This window comes from Phaseolus vulgaris, chromosome 1 (assembly GCF_000499845.2).
Source record: "Phaseolus vulgaris cultivar G19833 chromosome 1, P. vulgaris v2.0, whole genome shotgun sequence".
NCBI classification, from domain to species: Eukaryota; Viridiplantae; Streptophyta; class Magnoliopsida; order Fabales; family Fabaceae; genus Phaseolus; species Phaseolus vulgaris.
Window position 1 is genome coordinate 43,698,016 of NC_023759.2, and position 14,514 is coordinate 43,712,529.

The 14,514-nt window shown below is 34.8% G+C and overlaps 1 protein-coding gene and 1 long non-coding RNA gene across 2 annotated transcripts; one reads left to right on the forward strand and one right to left on the reverse strand.

The window, feature by feature from the left end:
- Window positions 1-499: 499 nt before the first annotated feature.
- On the forward strand, window positions 500-1,010 carry LOC137814472 (uncharacterized). The gene is made up of 2 exons (XR_011081649.1): window positions 500-551; window positions 687-1,010. It is a non-coding gene; the product is annotated as an uncharacterized lncRNA (long non-coding RNA).
- Window positions 1,011-4,505: 3,495 nt separating this feature from the next.
- LOC137814473 (ABC transporter B family member 1) lies at window positions 4,506-12,700 on the reverse strand. Its single transcript, XM_068617241.1, has 11 exons — window positions 12,542-12,700; window positions 10,400-11,151; window positions 10,229-10,283; window positions 9,965-10,140; window positions 9,660-9,860; window positions 9,303-9,562; window positions 8,882-9,198; window positions 8,534-8,757; window positions 7,007-7,380; window positions 6,131-6,845; window positions 4,506-6,046 (listed from the first exon to the last, which is right to left on the reverse strand). The coding sequence occupies exons 2-11, from the start codon at window positions 10,808-10,810 to the stop codon at window positions 4,763-4,765; spliced, it is 4,017 nt and encodes a 1,338-aa protein (XP_068473342.1). The 5' UTR covers window positions 10,811-11,151; window positions 12,542-12,700; the 3' UTR covers window positions 4,506-4,762.
- Between the last annotated feature and the right edge of the window lie 1,814 nt (window positions 12,701-14,514).

Below are 14,514 nucleotides of genomic sequence, written 5' to 3' on the forward strand. Positions count from 1 at the left end.
TATTTTTATTAAATACTCTTATTTCTTTTTCCTTTCTAATGTATTCATAGTAAAGAAGGAAAGGCTAAAACCACTGAATTGATAGACTCTGGACGACTGGAATTTACTGAATCAATTCCATAAAGTAACCAAAGGATGTAATTCCTTTCTGGATATTTTTTTAATTGAAATCATAGTTGGATAATGCTCTCTGAAAATATACGAAGCGGATTAGGGTAAGAAAATACCACGTGGGAAAATAATCCATTTTAAAATGACATTTCTTCTCTGACTCTGATATCATTCATTTCTTCTGCAACACGTCATCATTTGATTTATCTGAATATTTTGTGCACTCAAGTTCAATGAGAATAAATTCTCTAGTATGGATTCCTTATCAATAGATTGACAGTTAAAAGTTATGATCCATGGTTTCTGCCTTCTTTGTGCTAAAGTCTTTTCTCTTCAGCTATTGGAGTTTAAAATAAGTATAAATTACCCAAATGATGTTTTGTATCAGTTGCAAGAACGAGGCTTTCAAAATGTTTTGGTATGCAAGAGGCATTCATGAGGTTGTTTCCGTTTATGGTGAACTATGTGATTTCATATATCTATGTTATTATGTTATAGATGAAATGCCAGCTGGGGAACAAAAACTATAGGAGTTATATTCCTGCGTCATTATTGAGCTATCATCATACTTTCAGGACTCTGGCACAGCTTCAGCTTAGGCTCTTGACATGTTAGTTACTGTTGTAAGCAGTAATTGGTGAAAGAAATCTCTTTTCTTGTGTATAGTCTTGATCAGTTTGTTATGCCCAGTATAAAACTATGAGCTTCAAACAATTTTATTATGTCTGTATCTTGATTTTGTCATGCCGTTCAACTCTTTTACTTGTATACCGCACCACAGTTCAGCCACGTATAAATTTTTATCAGCTTTTCTGTTAGTTTTCATAGTTTGCTTGTATCTGCAATATAGATATGCTACTCAATTCATATACTTCCCTATTGATATTAATGGGTAGGTATGTACTAAAGTGTTCTTGCCTACTCTACCCGCCTTTACCCACTTTTAAGAAACCTGAAGATACATGTGCAGGTAGCAATTTTAGTGTCTAAACTCAATGGGGACTTATGTGTCCCTATCTGCATCTATAAACACATTTTTAGTTTTGTGTCTTTTTTTTGGACAACCTAGTAAATTGCAAAATACTTGTGGCGATTTCGTGGATGAGAACAACAGTTTAAGAGTTGATAAATAATTTAGTTCACAATTGTAACTGCTTCTCTCTTACTAACCTATTCATTTACAATTTAAAGTATATTTTATCTGTGAATATTTGCAAACAGGACTTGTTTTGCCATTTATGAGGTATAGGTAGGAAACGTTGACAAGTAAATTTAAATTTGAAATTTGAAATTAATATTTACATGTGGCGATTAAAAGCCAAAACAGAGTCATAGGTTTGCGGAGGCTTGGATTTACATAAGATAACCAAAAAATTGAGTTTAATTTTAGTGTAAAAGGTTTATATCTTTGATAGAATTTTAAAACCATTATAAATTTCATTCTAAAAGTCATGGTAATATTTCAAAATGATGATTTAAAACATCTCTACATTGCATCGGTAGTTAAATGCTGTATAATACGACAATTGTATATTCATGCATAACTACTAATAAAAGGTATAATGGTTTTTTCAACTTTAAATACTATTACTTTTAAATTACTAGTTAGCTTGTCCAACCATGACTCCAAATATTATTTTTACTGAATCTCCATACAGTCTTCAATATTCCTAAAAAAATTAGCCTTTAATATGTTTTCATTTGCATCAGAATCTGCTTTTAACACCCTGCCCAACAAGTTGAGAATTTCTTCATACACCCTAAAAAACTTATCCTGCACCCCCTTTTCAAAATGTTTTTCGGGAGTGTATAAGGTCAAACACAAACAAGTTTATGTGAAAGATATTTTGGTTAAGAATATAATGGGTGGTGAGAGCAAAGAGATGCAAATGACAAATCTCCATAAAGGTTTTAAACATGTAGGGATGGCACGATTAGCCAATGTCTTAATAGTTTCAAATAACTATTTGGAAAATTGTTATTATCTAAGTTTTGTTCTCTCAACTTAATTCAAGCGACTTATGAATCTTTCGAGATGACAAAATTTATACGAGAGATTTAATATTAATCATACATGAGTAATACTAGATAATGAGTTTGTTGATTTTTGTTAGGTTATGGACCTGACCTGATAATTAATCATTTACGATTGTTTCCCGACTTATTATCTAACATTATGAGGGAACACAAATTAAGGGATCTCAATCAATTAGCTTTAATTACTCAATCACAAATTACACTCTACAGAAAAAATATTTAATAAACAACTCAAGAGTACTTCATGCTCTTACTTACTTAGAGCGTTTTTTCCGTTATATGTTACTCAAATTCATAATTAAATTTCTAACTATCAAACTATCGATAAAATCTCAACTCGAATCTAACAAATTTTATTCTTTAAATAAACTTGTTTATTTATTTGATTTTTAAGTGAACAAAACTCAATCACTATCGTCAACAACTTAATAATTCATTTCTTTAAATATCTGATGATGAATTAAAAATGTAATTGCTTAAAATGTTTGAATTCCACCTTAAGACACATATTTTTATAAGTAGATAGTCAAATAGTATTCAATTTTTTATTAAATACTAAAATGGTAGAATTGAATAATGATTTAATAATTTTTCATTAAAATAAAAAATTACAAACTAGACATCCAAGCTATTTTTAGGATTGCTTTTTCTTATAAGTCAAGTTTAAATTTTCGATCAAACTTATTTAAATAAATAATACAAGGTTAAACAACTATACTTTTACAGACTAAATTTACTCATTTACATCCAACTTTAGAGTGATGTCATCTAAAATTTGTCAGAGTCAGGTTCGGTTTAATTAATTACTTTTTGTGCAGTATATTCAATTAGAAAGTTTTTAGATTGAATAAATATGCAAAATTAAACAATTTGTTTAGTCTAATCTGTTAATATAATATTAAATATCATGAATAGTTAAATTGCGAAATGAAAATGTTTATATAAAATGTTACTGATAAATTACTTAGTTTTTTTTTAATTTCTTTTAATCTATCAGTTTGGTTAAATAAAAATATTCGTGCAGAAACATGCCAATTGTTTAAAAAGACAAAAAATTTAGAAAGATACAAAAACATCATGCCATGTCCTTTTGTTTTTGAAGGCGAACATCGTGTCATGTTGAAATTAACCCATAAGGTGAATGAGTTTGAGCAGTTAATATCTGGAATCTTTTAAGCAGATTACAAGGTTTGGTTCACATCTATTAGTAGATGAATTTCTTTTTAACTGATACTTTGCTTCTTTGAAGGCTGATTTCATGGCTACTGATTGAAAATAAGTGATGTGAAAATTTGTACATTACAGAACACATAATCTGATTTAATTTTTGAAAATGTAAAGAAAAAAAGTTGAACTGGGTTGGGACGTTAAGGGACCTTAGACATCCTTTTTGTTTATGAGGAAGCCTCCGAACGTGTCTAATGTCAGTAGCTAGTGATCTAAGAAATCTTGGAAGTAGATATTCTATAATGAATGGTTTGATTGGGGTGATAACAAGTTGTCTACATTGTTGGCTGAATGGAACATATAATATCATGATTATCAAACCATATGAGTCACAGCATGTGTTGTTGTCTCAAAAATTGTCGTTAAGTAAAATGCTTACCCAACTCACTATCATGACCCTTGCTAACGTACCATGGAATATGTAATCCTCACCAAGCAATTTTCAATCCAACCCCTTTTTAGTTTTAACAAATTAAAGGGACCAAGGTTTGGTCCCCATTACGGATAGCAAGCACTTGAGCACCATACACACTCCTCTTTTTTGTGTCATTTTCCTACGCTGTACTTGATTTCTGTGTCACACTTGTCCACAAACTCATCCCACATTTAGATCCTTCTCTGATTCTCACCTGCTCTCTACTTCAATGCCATGCACGTTTGTGCCACCATCATGTGATATTAACTCAATAATGTTTGTCCCTATGCACTTGCCATCCCACCATTTTGATCATAAGCAATGAATATTTAGGATTCCCATGAAAGGGATGGTGCATCATGTTGAGTGCCTGATTGTGATGTGTCTCAAATGGTCAAGAGGCTAAAGTGCTGCAAGACTCATGACCACCGCCACCACTGTGCCATCAATGTTGGAAAGTGATGGATTTTTAATAGGACCATTTTCTGCCCTCACAAAACACTTTTTTAAGTCCTTGTTAATAGTCCTTTTCCACCTAGCAAATTGCTAGGGTATTAGGTATACGCAAGCAAGGCTCATTCTTGTTATCTGCATGACCTCAAGGCAATATATAAAGAAGTTCAGTCTGATAGCGATGTTTTTTTACTAGTTACTTGAATCATCAAGGAGGCGTATGTACTACAATGTAAGGGGGTGTGAGCACTGGCATTGCTGATTCTTTGGAGCAAAAGTGGCCTTCAATAAATTAAAAAGGATGAGCATAGATTCATCCATTTCAATCTCGTTCCTGTATTTGTCTTTGTCATTTTTCTTAGTAACATTCATAAAGACAAGAAGATACATTCTTGAATTGGAAGGGAAAGAGGGAGTAGGGATGATACACAAACTATACTATGGTCAAAACAAAAATGCCAATAATTATAATGGGCATATGACTAATAATCCTGTAGCTGGTAATTTCATTTTGAATGGCTAGCCTTCTCTTTCATCATCTTTTGGTCTTGTAGAAGAGCTTGAGCCTGAGGCCATTCCAATGACTTGGCTGTGTGTGAACCTTTGCAACTGAATCATGCGTGAATAAATCCCATCCGGGTGATTTTTCAACAACTGTGAATGAGAGCCTTGCTCAGCTACTTTGCCATCATCAATCACAGCAATCAGATGGGCATTCCTTATAGTTGATAGCCTGTGTGCAACAATGATAGTTGTTTTTCCTGAGGAGGCACGGTCTAGAGCCTCCTGAACCGACCTCTCAGATTCAGCATCAAGTGCACTTGTGGCCTCATCAAGAAGCATAAGCTCAGCCTTTCTCACAAAAGCCCGAGCAACTGCTATTCTTTGCTTTTGTCCCCCGGATAGCTGAACACCTCTCTCCCCAACAAATGTTTTGTATCCATCTGGCAAAGCAGATATGAACTTGTGTGCATTGGCAAGAGTTGCAGCTTCAATTATCTCAGCTTCAGTGGCTGACTCATGCCCATAAGCAATGTTTTCATAAATAGTAGTAGCAAACAAGCATGGTTCCTGAGGTACCACTGAAATGTGCCTTCTTAAGGACTTGAGATTGTATTTCCTTATGTCCTTGCCATCAATCATGACCCGACCAGATGTTGGATCATAGAATCTCTGTATAAGTGCAATAACTGAGCTCTTACCACAACCACTAGGTCCTACAAGGGCAAGAGTTTTACCAGCCCTTGCACGAAGACTGAGGTCACGAAAAACTGGCATATCAGGGCGAGTTGGATAAACGAAATCTACATGCTTAAGTTCAACTTCACCACGAAGACGATCAGGAAAAGGAGTGGCATCTTGATCATCAGGTTCAATTTCAGTTCTACGGTCAAGGAGTTCAAAGACTGACCTCATGGCTCGGCCTCCTTTGATAAAGTCAGGAGCAAGTGTTAAAGTTTCAGCAGCACCATTTGCAGAAACCATTAGGACCATAAAAACTCGGATTGTTTTAGAGAAGTCAGAGATGCCATGCTTCACTAGCCAAGAAGCATACCAAAGACCAAGTGCATAGGAAGCATAAAGTGCAAACTGAGCTACACCATATCCACTTCCAGAAATTTGTCCCTTCCAAAAGCAACGCTTTAGCGGAGCTTGGAGATTGGAGGTGAAAAGACCAACAATTTTTGTTTCTGAATTGAAGGCTGCAACAGTCCTCACATTGGCTATAGCTTCTCCTGCAAGTTGTGTAGCCTTGGCATGAGCAGCTTCCAGGTCACCAGAGAAACCAGTCATGAACATTTTCTGTACAACACACAAAAGAATACAAATGAAACACAGAATTGAATCACAAAAATTGTCAAGAAAGAAATGTACAAAAAAACAAACCTGCAAAACAGTGGCTGCAACAACAATAGGGAAGACAGCTACAAGGACAAGGGCAAGGCGCCACTGCAACACAAAACCTGCAGTACAGGCAACTAGCATAAGTGCAGTGTTCTGCACAATTACTGAAATTCGATCTCCAATGGCTGATCTGACATTGTTGGCATCAAGAGCCAGCCTTGCGGCAATCCTGGCACTCTCATTTTCCTCCTGATCAAACCACGCCATTTCATTTTTTAGCACCGCTGTAAGCATTTTCTCCCTCACACGTTTAGTAAGATTTTCCCCAACAATGTCCCAGAAGAAGTGTTGCAGTGTGTTGAAGAGAAGTGCGGTTGATGAAAGACCAATCAACAAGTAACAGTACTTTTCTATTTCACGGATCATGTATCTGTGGTCTGGATTGTAGTACACACTGAGGACAGCACTAAGAACATAAGCAAAGAAGGCACTGAGAGATCCACAAATAACGGATCCTATAGAGCCAATTAAAGCATAAAGCCATTCAGGAGAGTTCATTTTTGCAAGTCTCCAGAAGGAACTAGCTTGCTCCTTGAAAGCAAGCTTTTCAAGCCTGTAATTTGAATGTGATGCATCTAGGGACAGACTAAAATCAGATGTAGAGAAATCAGACAGCCTACGCGAGTATGGTGACCGTCCATAAGAAGAATTCCTAGCAATTATTGGTGAGCTGACAGAGTTTCTGGCACTTGAAGGCCTGCAAATGAAAATGTCACTTTTGATGATATATGGATATATGATATATCTCAGCTTCGAACATTTAGTGTCCAAATGATGAATAATCTTTCATAAACTATGAAAATTAACTTCAATAAGCTTTTTCAAAGAATGCCAGTGCTGAATATTAGTGAAAGCTACCTTGCACTGCTCTTTCTGGCATTACTCATAGCAGTTTCATGAGCCATCTCCTGCATCTTTATAAGCTTGGCATAGACTCCATTATCACCTTTTGAGAACAACTCATCATGAGTTCCAATTTCAGAAACACTTCCTTGCTGAAGTACAGCTACAAGATCAGCTTTGCGAATTGTGGAGAGGCGATGGGCAATGACAAGAGTTGTTCTGCCAATCATGAACCGGTCAAGGGCTTCTTGCACCAGTTTTTCTGACTCTGAGTCCAATGCACTTGTTGCCTCATCTAGGAGAAGAATTGCAGGGTTTTTCAACATTGCCCTTGCTATTGCTATTCTCTGTTTTTGCCCTCCAGAAAGTTGCAGCCCTCTTTCTCCCACCTGCCAACACAAAATAAATTTTAACTTCATCAGACATCAGTCTAACAATCTTTCATTGTCAAAGCCTGTGTTCAGATTGATAAAAAGAGGTGGAGTGGAATAAAATAAAATGAAATGATATCAGTTGTCAATGTTTAGCTTGTTTAAGACAGATGGAATGGAATGGAATCTACTCAAATCTATTCTAATTCATTTCATACAATATCTCTTTATATTTCTTCCACAAATTTGGGGCCATGGGACGAAAACAACTACTTCCATTATTTTCTTACAATTTCATCCACTTCCAGAGCAAGTTGAATGAAAACTTTACCTTGATCTATCTATCTATCTATCTATCATAAAATAATCAAGCGATTGAATTGTATTTTTATTCAATTCTGTTAAATTTCCATCCTACTCTACCCATCATTTGATATCCAAACAAAGGTTAAGACTCTCTTGTTTCTTCATGGGGAGTAAGGTTACTCTCAATGAAAAAGTCCAGGACTAAAATTGTGAATATACAACCGCTTTCAGCCTCATCATCTTTAAGTTATCTTATATTATATTATTCCTTCTTTCTATCGATGTAAATTAGCATATTAAGAGTCCTATCCATAAGTTATATATTCTTATGGAGCCTAACTGAGAAGCATTTTTTTCATGGTGTTCATTTTTTGTTATATTCTGAGCATTTCCAAGTTGGTTGGTTGTCATGTCCTTATTTAAGAATGAACATGCACGTTGACAGAAGCATGTTACCCTCTTTGCCTTTTTCAGATGCAATGCATGAACATGCACTTCCTGGCTTTGACTTCAGAACAAATCTCATTTTAAAAAAAAATAAAGATTAGGTCTGTTTGTTGACCAAATAAATATAAATATTCCAGACAATACTCTATTTGTGTGGTGTTAATTATCAATTGTAGCAATTCTGGGGATAAATACATTTATATTTTTATTATCCACCTTTTCTATTTTGCAATTTATATTTTTTATAAATTATAACAAAAGTGACTGATAAGTGACACAACCATGGAAAAAATCAGATGCTTCTTCTGTAGTTCCACGCCACATACTCAAAAATCCAATGATGTGACTAGTTAAAAAGGGTCATCATCATCACACATGCAATTCCCGAAGCCATTTTCATAAAATACAGATGACTAACCTGGGTTTCATAGCCTTCAGGAAGTTTAATGATGAAGGAATGTGCATTAGCAACCCTGGCAGCTTCTTCAATCTCAACCTGGTTTGCATCAGGCCTACCCAACAGTATATTTTCTCGTATTGTGGTAGCAAACAGAGCAGGCTCTTGGCTCACTAATCCTATCTGCTGCCTCAACCATCTAAGCTTCAAAGTTTTAATGTCATGCCCATCTAATAGAACTTGTCCTGCACACAGTTTTTTCTCTCTCAATATTATAACCACAACTACACAAAACTTCAATCTCAAAAAGTTCAAACAAATTAGTCAAACTTTGCAGAGTACACTGGAACTCTAATTTTCAAAGTTTACCTGAAGATGGGTCATAGAATCTCTCAATGAGGGAGACAACAGTGCTCTTACCAGAGCCGCTGCTACCCACCAGAGCTATGGTCTTGCCAGCAGGCACATTCAAGGAGAAATCATTGAGGATCCGAACTTCTGGCCTAGATGGGTAAGAAAAGTCTACATTTTTCAGTTCCACAAGTCCAGTAACAGTCTCTAGTTCAATGCCAGATTCGCTATTTCGATCAATGCTCGGCTTGTGATCAATTATACGGAAAATCTTTGCAGCAGCAACTCTGGCTTTTGTAAATGCAGCCATGCTTGGTGCAGATTGCCCCAAACCCCTGTGCGTATGACAATCAAATCCTTAAACATGTTACTAAAATAAACCTTAAATGAATGGTTGTTCAACGATTATAACACGAAAATGCACACTACTAGGACTCACAATCCACCAATCATAACAGCAAACATGGTTGCAATGGCAAGTCCTCCATTGGTGGCATGGTGCCTAACAAGATAGCCTCCATACCACAGCAGAAGCGCATAACAGCAGAAAACAACAAAGTAGGTGGCCCCCAATCCCATTCCCTTTGCAAACCCAGTTTTGTAACCAAGCTTCTGTGAAACCCTCAAGGCTGATGAATAGGCCTGTAATGCTCTGGACTCCCCAACGAAGGCCAGCACCACTCGGATTTGTGCAACCGTCTGCAATGCACAAACAATGAGAGAAGCAATGTAATGCTAATTCAAATCAAATGCAATAGACAAAGTTTCTCAACTTTGTCATACTCTTAAGTATTACCTGTTCCACAATGTTGCCAGCTTGAGAAAGAGCTTCCTGGCTCTTGCCAGAGAGCTTGGCCAAGGTGGTGGTGTGAATGCCTCCAATCACAGCTATCATAGGGACAACAGCAAGAGTGACCAAAGCCAATTGCCACACAGCAGTGAAACCCACAACAAAGCCAGAAACAAACGTGGCCATGTAGTGAATGAAATTCCCCAACTGCACCCCAAACACCAACCATAAAAAAAAAAAAAACTTGTTCAAATCTAATAGCACAGCCAACAAAGTAAAAACAAAAAAAATTCTCCAACTTGCTACTGCACCTTCTCACTAATGGCATCCTGGACCATGACAGCATCGGTGTTGATGGCGAAAACAACATCGGAAGTCCGCACATCAGTGTCAAAGAACTGAATGTCCTGGTTCAACGCAGCCTCCAGGTACTTTATTCTCATCCTGGTGGATTGACGTTCCCCACTCCACATCCAACACGAAATCTCTGCAACAACTCCAAACCCATCAATGAAAATTCAAAACCAAAAAACACAAACAAAGCATAGTGACGCAGTTCAATTCAACTCACTCACCTGCCCAGGAAGATGCCCATATAGCAGCCCCCACCACCAGGAAGTAAAATGCATACTGCAAAAATATCACAAAACACAACTCATTCACGTCCACTCCAAAAACAAAAAAGCACCCAACTCTAACAATACTCCCGAGTTTTGTTTGTGATATTTGTTATGTTTAATTGTTACCTTAACCACTTCCTGTGTCATCTTGTCCACATCATTAGCATTGGAGCCAAAGGAATTGACAAGATCCGCAAAGAAGCGAAGAAAGAGAGGCAGTGAACAACCGTGCACAACTGCTCCAACCGTTCCAATTCCCATGAGAACATAATCCAACCCATCAGCGAATCTGAAAAGCTCTCCAAACCCAACAGAGGGAACACTCTCTGCCTTCTCCCCACTAATGGAACCACCGTTCATAGTAACTGCAGCAGCAGCAGCCTCTTTGTTGGGTTGTTCAGAACTGTCCATTTCCCTTGGAACTTGATCTTGTTGTTGTTGTTGTGAAGTTGCAGCATCAGGAACAAGCTCAAGGCCTTGCATTTCGGACCATTTCCACTGCTCAATGGTTTTTATCTCCTCAGAATCTTTTGACATTTGCAGAATTGTTTATGCACACTTCCCACCCTCCCCTCTCTACTTTATTGTCTCACTCTACCACTCCTAACTCATGCTAGTACTTCTAACCAACTCTTCTGATCTCTCGTAATCTCTCTTTCTCTATTATTTATTATTATTGGTGGAGTTATTTGATCTGGCTATAAAGCTTCTTAATTTCACTCCTTTTATTCTTCATTCTTCTCGTTGTTCGTCTCAGGGTGTTGTGGGCACATTCCTTCCTTCCTTCCTACCTAGCTACCTAGTATTATCTTCATCTTGAGTTGAGTTGAGTTTAGAGTGTGTTAAGTTAAGTAGGTTAATGTTGAGTTTTTCTGCTCCTGTAAAAAACACCGAAAGTGACACATGGTGAGAACCTAGACAGAGAAAACTTTGGAGACATTCATTGAGATGATGAGAGAGAGAGTGTGTGTTTTGAATTTCCACCCGACAATCTACACTGTTCTCACTAATCTTCGAGATCAATTTTTGACTCTATCATATGCAATACAGAACAGGATTATACTATTATTCCTCTACTTATTTTTTACAACTTAACTTTTACAATCAAAATACCCTTTACACGTTAAAGACTTCACTATTTAAATCTTTCTTATTACATCTGTAAATTTAAAATCTTATAATCAAGGAGGTTCCATATCTTCTACATTTTTCTGATGTTTAAAGTTAATAAAACCGCCACAAATAATTTTTAACGATTTTAAACTGCATTACAGTTTAATAACTCAAATATTCAATTATTATCATTTTGCAAATTTTAATGACTTCATGATGCATTATAGTTAAATAATATATACACTCCGAGATCCAAATACCAACAAATAAAAGATGATCTGTGATTACTTGATATTGTAAAAAAAGTATACGTTGATTTCATTTTTATCCCTTTTTATTAATATTATTTGTGTTATTTTATATTTCTCTCTTTTTTGCATATTGAGTGGATGATTTTTTTAACATGGTTCCCTTTTTAATGGAATCAATTTTTGGTCAAAAAAATAATTAGCAGGATGCCCAATTTATTCTCCAGCATCAGCTTCAACTTGAAGTTAATAATTTACTTTAGAAAAATGTAATGAGGAAATTTATAACTACTTGTCCCAATCACAACCCAGGATTCTGCTTTGCACCTTTGTCAAATCCCCTCTTTGTGCGCCACTTTTCTCTACTCCAACCCACAAAAACTAAAAAGAAAATAAAAAAAAAAGAACCTCACAACAAAGAACAACCATTTTTTCCAAAAGAAAGCATTAATGCACATGATCTACCACTAATTATTTTCATGCTTTCTACCTTGATAAATAATTTAAAAAGGGTTTTGAGGATTGAAAAGCTATGTGCAAAAAATATGGTTAACCCTGAAACGTGTTTGTTCATAGGCTGCAAACCTAAACGTGGACACCCATATTTCCAGTAACATTAAAACCATGAAACATTTTAGGAATCTTATGTACTGAAGTTGAAGAAAGCCAAGTACTTGCACCACATTTGTCAGGCAATCCTCAACGTATCTGGGGATTCCTCCATTTTTTCAGAATTGTATAGTGAAAAAGACAGCAAATAATGATTTTTTTAAGTGGCAACCATCTTCTACTAGAGTTTAATTAAAATATTAGGAATTTAGGACCATTATTTTTCACATTTTGAATCTTCAAATGGCAAAATTAACGTCTACTTTATCAGGCTCTGTAAAGTAAAGCAGCATCTTACAATTACATCACGCTCTGAGTTTGATTAAGATCAGCAGCAGCAACACCAGCACGGTCAGCTCCTCTTTTCAGCTTAAAAACAATAACGTGTCTGAACTTCTGACACTGTTAAATTCCTTTGAGCTTTTGAGACTCTTTTTCTTTCTTTTTTCCCAATTGCAATTAGTGTCATGACACTGTGGCAAGGCAATAATTAGATCAATATAATATTAATATAACCAGTAACTGATTTTCTTTCCTTTTCTTTAAGATTGACGTGAAACTGAAGCAAACCAAACCAGTAATGAAGAATGGCTGAACATATTCGTATTATTGTAAAAAAAAGGGGCAAAATAGAAAGGAGTATGTTGGATTTCTCTGTTTTCTTCCTTTTCACGCTTTCCGTACAGTGTTGTTGGCTTAAGATTGAGTTGTTCGTGTTGAAAAGAAGAGTGAGGAGTTGTAAAATTAGTGAAATGGCATAAGCATCAGCACTAGCACTGCAGTTCCATCAACAAAATAGTAATGGTAATTCCTTTTCTCTTGTTTTTGCCTCATAACACTTCTTCTGTCTTTTTACTCTATACTGCAATTGTAGTTAATGCATGATGTGATTAATTTTTGTTCTACTACTGAAAAGTTTGGCATTTATCACTCTGACTTATTTAATTCAGATATTTAATTATGATAATGAAAAAACACTCCCAGATAATAAATAAAACAATAACATTTATTTTACACTTTATTATTATTAAATGGTTCAATTCTGTCTCTCATTTTCAAATTGATCTAATTTATGTTTCAGTGTCAAAATTTATGTAAATTGGTATGTTAATTAATAGAAACAATTTTAAATTCACTAAAAAGTTGTAACTAAGTAACATAGAGAGTAACAATGCTAAGTCAATTCAGATAGAAAATATAAAATTAAATTGATTTTAAAAAATAAGATTAAATTGCATTGATGTTTAATTAAGGGGTCAAAATGATTCATTTATCAATATTGTGACGAAATTGGATACAATAAATAATGAGGAAAAAGGTAAGCCTTTATTTTATATATTATTAATATAAGATATTTTCATTGATGTTTTTTTTTTGTCATATCACCCACCGAACCAAATCATAATTAAATTTATTATATCATCTGTTATTTATCTCTTGTAGGAATATTTATAAATATATAATTTTAAACATATTTAAAAATAAAGAGGAAAATTATATGTATTCATACGACATATATTCTATTCTCTTTTCTTCTCAAACAAAAGAGTAAGTGAAGTTAAAAGTAATTCTTTGCCACAAACATTGCTGATCTCAAATTTAAAAAATTTAATATAATCAATAATAAGAATACTTTTAATCGAGTATATTATTTGTCTATTTTTTATACTTTCTAATATATATATATATATATATATATATATATATATATTAAAATTTTCATCCTAATTTTTTTTATTTGGTTTTGTTAGTGTTTTAATTCAATGATAAATACAATCTTTCTTTTTTAAGTATCAGTTATCCAAAATCTCCTAATTTATATTTGATGGTATTAATTAAGAGAATCTGTAATGAAATAGAATGGGTGAGAGTTGAAAAAGTGTAAGAATGTGATGAATAATACGTAGCCATAGATGCAACAGCTATGTGTATATAAATGGAATGGTGGAAGACTGGAACTGAAACAGGAAAGTCGTAAAATGGAAGTGGAAAAAGTGAGTTTCTGCTTTGCTTTTATTTTAACCTATTCTTCCCAACATGCACTGCATGCATATAAACCCTCTATCTGCTACAACTTTATCAAATTTATTATTCACACAAGCAAAATCAATACATTAATTACACTCCATCACTTTTTGGTTTCCTCAAATTCTCTCTATATATTCTTCTTCTTTTTTAAACTTTTATAGTCACTTATACACAGTGTGTTATTATATATATTCAGATGATAGATATGAAAACAAAATGTTTTTTTTTTTAAATAATTACAGG